Genomic DNA, 14844 nt, shown 5'->3' on the forward strand with positions numbered 1-14844 from the left:
TTGGTGTTGATGTAGAATCTCAATGGATTAGGCAATAACATCAAAAGGGGACTAGTCAGTAAATACATTAAGCAACTTAAACTAGACATTGTTCTCCTACAAAAGACGCACTTAATGGGCTCCCATTGTTCTTTTTTGGAGAGGGGCATGTATACCACACTGGCACTCTAGCACATGCAGGCTTCTCATTGGGGTGAAGAGGAGTTGCTATACTCATTAAGAAATCACCACTCTTTCATATATCTAGAACGTGGACAGACGCAAATGGTACATTTGTAGCGGTACAGGGGACTTGGAGCCGAAGAAAATGTACATTAATCAGTGCATATTCCCCCCTAAAATACAACAACACACTTTAGACAATATTGCTCGAATACTCATAGATTTGGGTCCCTCCATGCATATTGTTGGCCGTGATTTTAATGATGTCATAAATCCGCACTTAGACCGTAAACATGTTAGACCTGGACCAGGTTCCCCCACCCACCTCGAACAGTTTCAAAACAAGCTTGGTTTGACTGATCTTTGGCGACACCATCACCTGGCAGATTGTACATACTCATACTTCTCCAGGGCCCACAAGGTCTTTTCCACATTAGATTACATCTTTACCCCATCGGACCACTCACCTCTTTGGCTGACAGTGGGGTGGAGAACAGCAGGGAGTAGTTATACATAAACCTGGGAACCCCCCAACAAATTGTGGGTCTTACTGATCCATATCCCTGCTGACCATGGATACCAAAATCCTGGCCAATATCCTGGCCACACATCTCCTGACAGTAATATCATACCGCATTCTCTGGGACCAATCAGGCTTCATGCCGAGGCATGCCATGAGGCTTAATCTCCGCCGTCTAGCTAATTGGCTGGATACGGTAAAGAATAGATCCACGGCACATGTGTTCCTCTCCTTAGATGTGGAAAAGGTCTTCAACACAGTGTATTGGCCATTTCTGTGACGAACTCTGTTGAGGTTTGGGTTTGGCCTAGTCTTTATGGCTTGGGTGGAATTGTTCTACACCAACACAGTGGCTAGGGGCCGAGTCAACAGGGTGACCTCGGAGGCCTTCCCGGTTCAGAGGGGCACCCAGCAGGGCTGCCCCCGTCTCTGTTGCTGTTTGCACTGGTACTAGAACTATTGGCCACTGTAATTAGACAACACCCAGGGATAAGTGGTTATGAAGACAATGAAGAAGTCCTTCCGGAAAAGCGCATATCACTTTATGCCGACAACATCCTATTATAGGTCACAAACCCTCATAGGACGCTCCATTTTGTCTTGAGCATTTTCCAGGAATATGGTTGGCACGCAGGGTATAGCATTAACTGGGATAAATCTAATCTTTACTCTGTGGGGGGGCCCATAGATGCACGGCGACTTCTGAGATGGCTCAGGAGGCCGTTATTTGGGTTACACATAACCACCGACACAACTAACCTCAACCAGAATATCAGAAGGGTCCACATGGAATTTCATGGAGATGCTGAGAGGCGGAGAGGACTCCCACTAACGATAATGGGCAGAGCAGCATTATACTAAACCAGTACGTTCCCGAAAATACTTTATGTGCTCCAAAATACATACTCGAGGCTATATTCACTGCAATAAACACTAATGTACATACGTTATTATGAGATGGAGTACACCTGAGGGTCGCATTACAGATGCTTCAATGAAATCAATATAAAGGGGGACTCGCATTACCAGATATATGAGCATACTACAGGGCAGTCCATCTTATAGTGATTAACGAATGGGGACATCCGACTGGTGACCATCCCACCTGCATCCTAGAATGATTACAGTCAGAAACTGCACACATCTTCACTATTTATATGGAGGCAAGGGGACCCATCGGCTATTACCGGCCACTGAAAGGGCTGTGGAGTATTGGAGGGGGGGCAGAGAGGCAGTTGGGGTGGGACAGCTGGATCACGAGGGAGGCCGCACTTTGGGAGGGATTGCAGCTGCCGGTGATTAGTAAGCTCAGAGGGTATAACAGATGGGACTGATTCGGGATTTCTAAAATAGGTGACATCCTGGAAGGAGACACTCTGGCCCCTTTTGATACGCTCCAAAATAAATACCAATTATGCGACACCCAGAGATTCTCGTATCTAAGCTGCAACACGCATGGAGACAGGAGGGGGTAGATATCACAGATATACCAGAGTTTGCACCTCCAGAAGGCAGAATACTTCAGGAAGAACTCTCCAAAAAAGCTGTTTCATGGACCTACAAAACGCTGATGAATAATATTTCAGACAAGTTGGGACTCCTTAGGGCCAAGTGGGAAATCACTACCGGGCCACTAGAGGATATTGACTGGGAGGCGGCTCTATTGTACCAAAGGGAAGTGGCCATTAAACAGCGGCTACACCTCATACAATTTAAGATTCTTCATAGAGTATATTTCTATAGAGCTAGCCTCCACAATATGGCTAGAGCAAAGGCAGTTCACTGCCTACGATGCAAGATAGAACGGGGTACATGCATACACACGCTCTGGGACTGTAGCCGAATCCATGGATACTTGAATCTAGTGCTGGGGGAAATGAACAAAGTGCTGGGAGTGAAACTAGAGCCGGAACCCAAATACGCCCTGCTGGGATTCCCACCAAGATAGACCTACCGCATAGTAAACTCCTACTATGCAACTTAGGGCTTGTAGTGGCCAAAAGAAATATAGCTTGCCAATGGGGCGCCCCAGATCCGCCTACACTTAATAAGTGGAAGACGCATATGGATTTATACTTGGTAGCAGAAAGAGTGACTTACCGGGCGAGAGGATGCCCCCAGAAATTTCACAAAATCTGGACCCCGTGGCTAATGGCTGAAGTATTATGGGTTTGATGTGGGGATGGAGGAGGAGATACACACCGAGACGGGACAAAGTTTAGGGAGTGTGAAGAGATAGTGGGTTGCTCCTCCCCTCCCCAACCATCCTTGTTCCCGCCTGATTCTGTACCCTATTACATCTACCAGCCTTAGAGTATCACACTGTCTGCAATTGCATGTAATCTTGAGATGACTGCCATATATGTAACCTTATTGGTGTCCTTGCCACATTGTATTATTTTACCTGTAATACCACTATGTCATGACTGTGCCTATAAGTCTCCAAATTTTGATTGTCCATGTACTGACTATATTTGTGTTAATAAAAAACAGTAAAAAAAATAAGAATGCTCAGACCTCAGTCTGAGTTTTGGGGGCTTAGCCACACCCCACACATGTGGTACTTTTAATAGTAAGTATACAGGCAATAGATATGGTCATATATGTGAATATTTTATGATTGTTTTTTAAATATATTATTGATTTTTTTTTACTCCAGATTTTTTGTTTTACATTCATTTACTTTAAAAAGAAATTTCTGATTTAAAATATTCTTTCTTCACCAGTTTTAGTGATATTATTGTAGTCATAATTGTGATATTTTTGATATTGTCTACATATTTTTTTTTTAATTCTATATTTGTTCGTTCAATATTCCTAAATTTAGATATTTTTGTCAGAGATATTTTTGTCATTTTTATTTGTGTTATTTATGTTTAAGTATACAATGGCAATACTTTTGTAATCAATAATATTTTGATGATAGTTTGAAGAGTCAATATTGTTTTCCACAATATCCTTTTATGAAACCCAAAACAAATTTTTTAACACTTTTACTATGGTCAGTCACCCCTTTTTACTTTCTCCTTGACCGTGCGCTCTAAAGGTTTCTAGCAATAGCAAAGCAAATAGCTTTGCCTGAACTGCATTGGCAAAGTCAAACCGATTAGATTTGCCTGTGCTTGTCAGTTATAAGGCAGGTATAATGCTTCCCACCCAAGAAAATGGACTGAAGTAGCCTTTGTGAGAAGGCCTCTTTCTGTCAACACAAAATTGTTCTTTCGCCTACATAAATTGAATTTGGTGGCAAACTGAGCTGTCAATCGGGCCTCCTTTGATAAACAGAGCCATGGGGGGAAAAAGAAAGACCTAAGTGCAGTAATTTCTAATGCTATTCAGTGTTCAGAGCTCCTGATTTATGACCTACTCGTAGCTTGTGGAGTTTACTTACCTTCCACATGCCTATGCCCTCAAGTTGTATTCTCTGGAGAGTGTTAGTTGGAAACAGAACTTGCAAGCATTTTCTATGTAATGTAAATTTTGCTTAGGTTTTTTCTTCAAGGGTTCTTTGAAACTGTGTTGTACCAGTAACTTGTAGGTATTGTTTTATGCAGTTGCATACTTTGCATAGCATTTCCTCACAACTGACTTGACACAAATAAACAATGCATTTTGTTTGCAGTTTTGTGATAATTATGAATACTTTATGACAGTCTCTATGCAATTTCCAACACCCCTATCTATCATAAGTTTAAAAAAGACAAATATTTTGTACATAAATTGCTTTAAAAAAAAGTCTGTTTTCATGACATATATTTGCTCCCTCTTCTTAAAATATTTTAGCAGGGACCCTTGCAACCCACCTTCCTCTTCATTTCTGGTAAAATGATATGACAATTCGGAATCTTTCTTTGAAGGTTTTAGATAAGCAGGATGAAGTACAGTTGCCAATGTCTATACAAAAAATAATGGATTCCTGGACCTGGCAAAAGGGAATTCCATTGCTGACATTAAACACATCCACAGGCACCATTACGGAAGAGCAGTTTTATGAAGACTCAGAAGACAAAGATGTTTTTCATGACAAGTATGTCCAATTTTCAGTGGCATTTCCAGTACAGTTTTATTAAATCAGTGTATGGACGCATGAACTCTTTCTTGGTCAAAGTTCTTTCTCGGACAAAACAATGAACCATGCATGTCCTTTTGAATGCTGGGTTCAACGGCACTTTAAATTAGTAGTGTTAATAGTTCTTAATAGCAATATTTATCAATCCTAGTGTTATTGTTTCAAGGGTTAACATGTAATTTACATTGTACATGTTTTAATTTTTATATTTATTCATTTTATTGTAAATATATATTAAGAAACTAGTAATTTATATCTCAATAATGCATGCATCTGCCATAAATACACTGAACAGCATATTGGCCTCATGTGGCCGATCATAATTTTTTGTCTATTCTCTATATTGAATGTATGAATTTTGCAAAGATTAAGGCCATGTGACTTGCAAATATAGTTCTAAATTGATTATGTGCAATCATAATGAGTGTATCAAGGACAGAAATTCATGTATATACTTCTCAGTGTAATACTATATAGTTCAAGATATTAGTATTTGTTTGTTAATAAACAAATACCAGCAATATTTCTTTTACATTGTTGTGCCTAGCAGGGATGTGCTTTCCATTCATAATATTTATCCTTACCCTGGACATTCACCTAACATCAGTGATATTAAAATGGAACATTCTAAATCTCTAATTGTTATGATATCCTGATTATATTAAATGTAATGTTCTCTTTAAATACAACACTAAATATTATTGATAACTATGCATAATATTTAGAATATGATACTCAGTTTAGATTAAACTTAAATCCCACCATGGACACGAGCGCATTACAGCTACACCCACCATCCCACAGCATAAAATGTTAGTTTCCGAATAAAAAACAGTATGTCATATATTTAGATATTGGTATTGGGAGATCCATTATGGAACACTGTCCATAAACCTTGAGAAACTGATTGGCAAAATTGAATATCTAATAGAAAATAATCTCCAATGCATCTATCATGGTGCAGAACTCTTGACATGATAACAATGATGGTGTCACCATTAGTTATCCAATACGTAAGCATGAACCCTCGCTCCCTTGGTCAATTTCGGGCCCAGGGGCCCCTTTCGCCTTTCCCCTGGGGTCCCATTCAAGGGGAGAGGTCAAGTGCCCCCCCCCGGGATGATATTGATCCTGGGGACCCCAGTCTCTAGGGCCCTAACCTGTTAAAGGTGGGTTCCCACCCAGGGCATCAACCATACTCTTGTTGGGGGATGCAGGGGAGCCCTAAGGGAGGTGGCCCCAGCCAGCTCTATGTACACAGTGGAAGCTGACATTGCTCCCACCTACAGGGAGCAGTTCCTAATGCTCCTCCCTCTGGGCGTGAGCAATATTTTCATCTGTTTCCCTGCCCACATGAGTTCAAGCAAGGAAACAGATCAAAAGTCTTCTCCCATTGGGCAGGAGCATTTTTAAAAATCCTCCTGCCAAATGAGAGCAAATACGGGTTTCCCTGTCCATGACGCTGCAGGCAGGGAAACGGCTATGTTTCGGGGGGGCTGAGGCAGCCCCTGGGGATGGTGTCCAGGGCCATTGATGGCTCAGGGAGGGGAGCCTTACTGTAATTGGGCCAGTGGTCGGCTACTCGTGGCCTTTAATGGCTGGGCGGGTCCCATTGCCCCCCATTTTGTTACATTTTGTCCCAGGGAGTGGGCCCGCAGGGCCTTTGAGGCTTGGTGAAGACAGCCACGCAGCTCCCCTCCCCATTTTCTTAAAATGTGGGCATGAGTGTGGGCTCCCGGGGGCCTTTTGAGGCTTGGAGTGGGTGGGTGCATGCCTCCCTCCCCATATAAAGTATCTCTGGCTCCAGAAGTGTGCTTCCCGGGTTCTTTTGAGGCTCAGGGAGAGGAATCATGTGTCCCCTACCACATATAATCACATTTCAGCTCCGTAGGTTGGTTCTCCAGCACCTCTGGAGGCTGGGGGAAGAGGGCACATGGCCCGACTCCCCATATAAACAAATCTCGGCTTTGGGGTTGGGCTAACTGAGGCATCTGTAGGCTCAGGGGGGGCATGATGCAGCCTCCCTCCCCTTCATGAAATTGCCCTGGAGATGGACTCTCCAGGATATAAGTATAATAGGATGAGATTACGTTTTTTGTTTTTTTCAATCCTGCAAAAAAAATCTTGCGGGATCGCAGCACTATTATCTGATTTTTTTTCTTTTTCAGCTTCGTGGGTGGAGGTCCCTCTGGGTTGTCCCCATGGGACTTTGGTGGTTAGGGTATCCCTAGAGTGCCCCCTTATACAAATTTTTTGTTTTAGTTTCTGGACTTAGGACTAAATCCCCGAGTCCTGTAATGATTGCCAGCAAAATTATTTTCATGCTTCTGGCAGCCAATTAGAGCACTTACTCCTCTAGGATTCTGACTCCCACATGAGCAAATTGCCCCAAGGGAAAAAAGGTCTCTGGGCCAATTAGAACGCTCTATTTTTAACCTGCCGCTCTAGCAAGAGTCTCTTGAGCCTCTTGCGTAAACATAACCGTCCAGTTATAAAAATATTTCTGACCCTTCCTTTCTTAAAAACTACAGAACGGATTTAAACCAAATCACAAAAAGCGCAATCTACGGACCTAGTTCTCGCTTCCTGACAAATTTAGTGTAGTTTCACTCAGCAGTTTTTGATGTAGCTAGTCTTATATAAGCCAATGGAAAATACATGGGGATTTAATGATTTGGGACCACCCTTTTTCTCAGTCCTCGTGCGACTGATCATCCCAAAACTTTCCAGAAAGCAGCTGAGGTGGATGAACATTTTTGGAAAGTTATGTGAAGATTCGTCAAACAGGGCCAACGTTTTAGCAAACAAAAAAAAAACACGTTCTATATAAAAGCTGACCTAACTATAACTACCTAGTGATGAACGTCACTAGGTAATATATCTATTAATACATTAATAGTACTGTATCATATTTATATTTTGTTCAACATTTAAAATAAATATAGAACATTAATTTACATTAATATTAAACTTTAACATATTTTTATAATTTGTCGAAAATGTAATAAACATTTTAAAAGCTTCCTGTGATATACCATAAGGAAATCTCTACTCATTACCAGAGACCTCTACCTACGTGTGAAAAGTAAGTAGCTGTAAGTTTACACTCCTAAATGTGGCTGTGCCCCCTGTTTCTGGGGGGGCATGTACTTCTATAGTTTGTAGAAAATTTACACTTGGAAATGGTGAATAACCAAAAGTTGTATATTTACTACAACGTATGAGTAAATTTACATGCGTAGATTTACTTATGTGTACATTTATCTTTGTGAATAGGCCCAGTGTCTCTCCGTTACATCACAACTCGGCATTTTGTGATCAATATAAACATGAATTTGGCTTAACCATTAATTTCCTTAATCGATACACGAGCCTAAACGGAATATGATAACTCCGCCTTGACACCCACAGACAACCTCTGAGAAAAAAAAACATCAAAGCATTAAATGGCTAGTTCAGCTGTTTGTCTGAAATAAATACCTGCTGAAAACATATTTAGGGACAGCAACTGATATTTTAAACATAAACACTCCTTTTAATTGGCATACAGCTGATTTAAGACTTATATCCATAAATGATATCAAACCTTGATATTATGATTGCGGAAAGTGTTACCAGCATAACACACTATTGGAAACACTTTGATAATAAAGTGAAACTGTGGACTATATTATGTACATTAAATCATTTGGAATTTGATTGTATAGATTTTCCTGAAGGTTTTAAGGAATTTGACAAATGCTGGAATTTTCTCACCACAAATATGTAATTGGGAATGACGAACTAGAAAAACATTTCTCATTATACTTAGGTGAAAAGGACTTACTCATTTTCATTTCCATACGTGGCTGCTCATTATTCTGGTATTGCTACCCCTCTCCCCACCCTTTATGTATTCCCTGTTGTCTTTTTATCTCTTTGTTTAGTTGCTTAGTTTAACTTTGATTAAAATGTTACGAATTAAAGTGATATTTTCATTATGTCATTAGATGCAAAAGTGATACTTGATAAAATGTAATGTGTAATTGAGACAATCCAACATTTTGAGAAAAATTACGAGAAAATGAGTCAACACAAAACAAATTCTGTATGCCTTGATATGGGAAGCTAATACTGTCTGGCAAAGACGAGGGTGTGCCTCAAAATCAGTCTTATGTTTAGTTTTATAGTTTTGTGCTAATTATTAAATTCAGTTTTCTGTTTTCCAAGTCACACATGGATTGTACCGATCTCTTGGATAAAAAATGGATATAAACAACCTTTAATCTGGCTCGATAATAGAAGCAGTAAGTATTTGTGATTCACATTATGTCGGTACACCTTTTCTGAAATGCTGTTATCTATATGAGAAGGTGACAAATCTAATTTTAGAAGTATTGAAAATAAGTATTTACATTTATTTTAAAGCCGGATAATTTTTAACAAGTGACTACAATAAAAATGATTTGTGTCTAAAGGGCTTTCAATTTGAGGTTTTACCCACTGAGAAAATATTACTCAAATTACTCGTGTACAGTGGTGAGACATAGACTCTCTGACATTCTACTGCAAATCTCTTGAGAGAACCTAGCCTAGTTCATAATGTAACTGTGCACGATTAGCTGGATGGGGTTTGAAAAAGGATGCATAATACAATACAAGCAATGGATGAAAAACTAGATGTATTATTGCAGTGATTGCAAAACGCTGTTGCAAATTGCGCACCAACTTTTTGCGTCCAATAATTTATTTTGTGAACTGACCTATGTAGTAATAGGTTGATTTGCAAAACAGAGACTCGGAAGGGGTCCCAGAATGACCTGCCTAACTAATATTGTGGCTCCCTCTCCTAGGCTACCTTCACTTGGATGGTGGCCTGCAAGAGTGAGCAGACCATCATCCCTGTGAAAGCACTTACATTTTTCCTAAAGCAGCTCTAGTTTCGTGAAGCAACTGGAACTGCTTTAAAACAAGCATATGCAATGCAATAGGTCTCGCATTTGCGAGACTTTGAGCTACTGGCATTGTAAATGACAAACTAAACCCATACCTCTTGTGAGCAGCGACCTCTCAAGAGGTATGCGAAGCAGAGATCTCCAACTCCACAGCTAATGCAAGCCTACCTGGAGGTACAGCTGGCGAGCACTTAGTAGCGATGGAATGGCTAGACTACTGCAGCATCATACCCCTGGCTCCCGAAAGAGCACAGGGATTGGACCATGAAAATCATGCAGACAAACTGCCTGAATCTTAGCAAACACAACTGTGTAAAGCCAACATTGAAACTCTGCAACAACACCTCCCAGTGGTGACAAGAATCACATTCAAGTCCAATGTACCTTAGTTAGGTAAATGGGACACAAAGGGAGCAGAAACCTGCAAAACCTGGCCCCTGTTCCAGGTCAGCCAAGACCATTCATTCTGAAACTAACCTTCAAGAACAAACCTTTAAAAATAAGGAAATTCTGTGCGCATTCGGGGTCTCAATAGTGCAATTTAGAAGTGTGAACGAGTGAGGCTCGAGCACTTCTTTATTTTTACGTTGCGCTTGTGGGGAGAGGGGACAAACAGCAGCCGGGCCACCAGAAATGGAGAAATGGCTGATCAAGGGCCACTGGTCAAATGGAGCCAACAGACTGGTGGCTTTACTCTAGGCTTTTAAGATGCCCTATTCATCCCCGCAGAGACCGAGCCGCTGGGATTACTGCTGCAATCGAAGGTAGCATTACAAAACCAGGGGGCAACGAAAACAAATAATTTTTGATGATCCGATTAAAGTGAATCATGGGTCAGTCTGTGGCATCGGTTTTCCAATTGTACCTCCGAAAAGAGATTATGCACTTTCTTTTTTGTACGTGGACAGGAGGAGCTTTGTGAGGGACAGATGAAAGAGTAGATTCTGTTCAAGCATTTGATGGCTTGGCTGTGCATTGAAGCACAGAAGAGCGGAGCCCTATTATGTTCACTTCCCAAGCCATCTCCAGAGCCGAATAGTTTGTTGATGCACTCAGCAGAAAACATGCCCGTGTGAACACGGTGCTACTAATGGCCTTCATTCTGCACCTCCCAAATGTTTTAAACTCACATTATATCGACTCTGAGCCCAACTCTCTCCAATAAGAAACAACAACCCCGCAGGACAACAGAATTAATGTCATTGTTTTAGTTTATCACAGCAAGGACAAGACTACAAACATTATACAACATATTCGGGAATCTTTGAAACTGCCTGCCCCTTTGAACAAGTACTCAGGCTGAACTTATATAAGACTCTTCTATACTGCTGGTCCGTCAGTGCGCATACCTGTGGTGTTAGCGTTCTAGACGCTACCGGCCTGCGTGTGACGTAACACGCGCCAGCAGAGAACGCGGGACTGCGCATGCGCGAACGGCGGTTCGCGCGCGTCAGAGAGCCCGGCAGAGCGCGAGCCACAGCAGACGCCCGGCGCTCTTCCCTAGAGAGTATTGTATTTAAATAAAGAGCTTTCCCCTATACCCTTGCCTCGGAGTGATCATTTAGGTGTGAACTTGTGCACTTCTACAGTGGTGACGAGGAGTGGGATCTGTCCACTCTACAAAAAAAATAAAGAAGAAATTGTACCTGGCGAGACCAAGGAAGTAGAGGCACAGGGAAGCCCAGGACAAAGATCACCCACGCCACCTACCTGCAGAATAAGGAGGAAAGAGCAAAGGCGCTACAAAACCGAAGGGAAGAGCGTAGCAGAGGCGCATAGAGAAAATCAGGCACATTGACAGTCGGAGAGCCTAGAAGCAAGGCAACCTGCGCAGAAGCACGGTAGGAGCACGCAACCACCCCACCAAGGGCCCTGGCTGAGAAGGGTGTCCACGAGGGAGCGGGAAGAAGCGAGCCCAGCTCCAGAAGTCAGGGAGGGAACAATAGCGCGCCGGGCAGCCCCAGAAATCAGGAAGAAGGGCCAGAGAGACAGGTCAAGATGAGCAATCAAGCGTCATCACTCACTGCACCGATCCCGTTTCTACCCAGGCCAGGAGAACCACAGATGAAGTGGGAGGACTGGAGGGAGTACTTCAAAAACTACTTAGAAGCCCTGGAGGATGAATCAACTGACAAATTCACCCCCGCAAGACGGAGACGGATATTGCTGCACAACCTGGGCCCGGAGGGCATAAGGGTGTTCAAGAACATTGCGACGGCGCCGCTACAAGAAGTTGACGCAGATGTCTTCAAACAGGCCCTAGATGACCTAGACGCCCATTACCGCCCGGCTGTTTGCGTCTCCATAGATAGGTTCAACTTTCAGCAAAGGAAACAAGGCGACGGAGAGTCAGTTGATGACTATGTGGCAGCCCTGAGGAGACTAGCAGTCACGTGCAAGTACGGGGCACTGGAAGAAGACTTTATCAAGGACCAGATAGTAATGCACACCACCAACAGGAATGTGCAGGACAAGCTATGGGCTCACAGTGAGGCAACATTGAAAGAAGTAATTGCAATGGTGAAAAAAGCTGAACTCTCCAAGCGATGCGCAGAGGCTGCGAAAAAGGAGAGTGCGCAAAGAGTCATGGTTAACAAGATTGATGACACGGAACCATCGAATAGATACAAAATGGCACCGGGAAACAACCGCGGAACCAGCAAATGGGCGGGAAAACCGGGACAAGCAGGAAAGCAGTCCTCATTCACCAAATCAACGTGCTATAGGTGTGGAAGTGCAAACCATGCAGCCCAAGACAAACGCTGCCCAGCTTTTCGTGCGAAGTGCATGTTCTGCGGCCTGATAGGCCACTACGAGAAAGTGTGTCGGAGGAAAGAGAAGAAAACGATGGTAAAATACATAGCGCACCAACAGCAGGATGAAGGCGTCGAGGAGGAGTCAGACGAAGACGACGGAGTGTTGTGCATCGAGGAGCAAGTACTAGGCATCGACACTCAGCGGTCTGACAAGCCGAGAGCAGACATGTTAATAGGAGGAGTAAAAATCAGAATCGCGATTGACTCTGGATCCCCGTACACCATTGTGCAGAGACCGGTGTGGGAAGGGGAGTTCAGACCGAGCCTGGGCCCACAGCTAAACCCACCAGACATCAGACCAGTGTCGTACACGAGCAACCCGATCTCCATAGTGGGATACCAGAGCCTGAAGTTCGAATTCAGAGGGAGAACAGCCACATGTAAGCTATACGTAGCTGAGAAGGGCCCCTCCGTGCTGGGATGGAGAGACCAGGGAGACTTGGGGATCAAGCTAGACCCAGGAGGCAAAGAACAGGTGCTGCTGACAGACAGTGAGCAATGGTCAGACCTGGAAAGGGTGAGAAGAGAATTTCCCAACGTCTTCGGTGGCAAAGTGGGCAAACTGGAGAGGTTCATGCATAAAATCGTGCTCAGGGAAAACTCCCGGCCAGTATCACACAAGGTCCGCAACGTGCCCATTGCAGTGAGGGAAGCGGTCCAACAAGAACTGTCTCGACTGGAAGAACAAGGGATCATTGAGCCGATCGACAGCTCAGAGTGGTTAGCTCCCTTGGTAGTCGCCAGGAAACCCAATGGCAAGGTGCGCCTATGTGTGGACTTGCGCAAGCTGAATAAGTGCTTGATGGTAGAGCAGTTTCCCCTTCCTAGGATAGAAGAAATGCTGGTGGGAACCAGGGGAGTGACATGGTTCTCCACCGTTGACCTCACGTCAGCATACCACCAGATCGACCTACACCCGTCCAGCAGGAAACTGACGTCTTTCATCACCCCCTTCGGTTGTTATCAGTTCCGCAGGATGCCCTTCGGTCTGGCGTCTGCCGCGGCGGTATTCCAAAAGCTCATGCATCGCCTGTTCAAAGATGTCAAAGGCATCCAGTATTTCCAGGACGACATCCTGGTAATGGGGATGGATCGTAAAGACCACAACACCAAGCTGGACAAAGTGCTGAGCGTCTTACAGGAAAGAGGAATCACGGCGGAATGGGAGAAGTGCAGATTCAGAATGACGTCCATCACCTACCTGGGGCACGAAATAAGCGGACAAGGGATCACGCCCAAGACAGACAATGTGAGAGCAATCTGCGAGGCCAGAGCCCCTAACAACAAGGATGAAGTATGGTCATTCCTAGGAATGGCCGAGTACTACAGCAAATTCTTCCAACATTTTTCTACGAAAACGCACAGATTACGACAACTGATAAGAGACAAGGTGTCGTTCCAGTGGGATGACGAGGCTCAGAGGGAGTTCGAAGAGCTGAAGGAGAACATCAGCCAGGCTGTACCATTGCAGGGACATGACCCAACAGGAGTCACCATCCTCACCACTGACGCCAGGGAAAAAGGTCTGGGGGCAGTCCTCGCCCAACAGAGAGACAACAATACAGTTGAAACACTCAGCTTTGCGTCCAGAGCGCTGTCACACACTGAACAGAAGTTCAGCGTAATAGAGAAAGAGATGCTGGCGGTTGTGTGGGCCATGGGAAAGTTCCGGCAGTTCCTGTGGGGCACGAGGTTTGGCCTACAAACCGACCACAAGCCACTGGTCAAGGTGCTTACCTCAAATGGACATGCCACGGCCACCCCCCGGATTGCTAAGATGACTCTCAAACTATTAGAGTACACGTACGACGTAGAGTACATCCCGGGTACGCGTAACAAAGTGGCAGATTATCTCAGCAGGGCCTCAGCCATGGAGGATGCACCCACGCCTGCAGAGGAGAATGAAGAAATGGTAGCAGTAATGGAAGACATGGAGAAGGCGATCAGCATACAAGAATGGGCACACGCATATAGAAAAGACGAGACCTTGGAAGAGATCAAGAGGTACCTGGTAAATGGGTGGCCAGAAAAGAAAAAGCTAAAGGAGGTGCCCAGGAAACTGTATGAAGTGAGAGAGGAGTTATCCATGAGTGACTCAGGAACATTTCTGTACCGTGGGGACAAGGTGGTACCCCCAGAAGAGCTGATCCCCACACTGCTGTACCAACTGCATGAAGGTCACCTCGGCATTGTGAAGACCAAGTCGAGGGTGAAGCAGATGTACTGGTGGCCAGGAATGGATATCATGATCGAGAGACACGTCAGGGACTGCAACCAATGCCAGGAGTCAGACAAGGTGCTCAAACCTTTGAGGCCGGCTTTGGGCAGTTTCGAACAACCCCG

General features: G+C 44.0%; 1 protein-coding gene across 1 annotated transcript in view; it reads left to right on the forward strand.

Annotated features, from left to right (window-relative positions):
- The window catches only part of LVRN (laeverin), a 663539-nt gene that overhangs the window by 318952 nt on the left and 329743 nt on the right, over window positions 1-14844 (forward strand). The window contains exons 10-11 of the mRNA XM_078675542.1: window positions 4540-4709; window positions 8961-9037. Coding sequence (XP_078531668.1) covers window positions 4540-4709; window positions 8961-9037 — 247 coding nt within the window. The remainder of the gene's footprint in view (window positions 1-4539; window positions 4710-8960; window positions 9038-14844) is intronic.

The sequence above is a fragment of the Lissotriton helveticus genome, chromosome 2_1, assembly GCF_964261635.1.
Source record: "Lissotriton helveticus chromosome 2_1, aLisHel1.1, whole genome shotgun sequence".
NCBI lineage: Eukaryota > Metazoa > Chordata > Amphibia > Caudata > Salamandridae > Lissotriton > Lissotriton helveticus.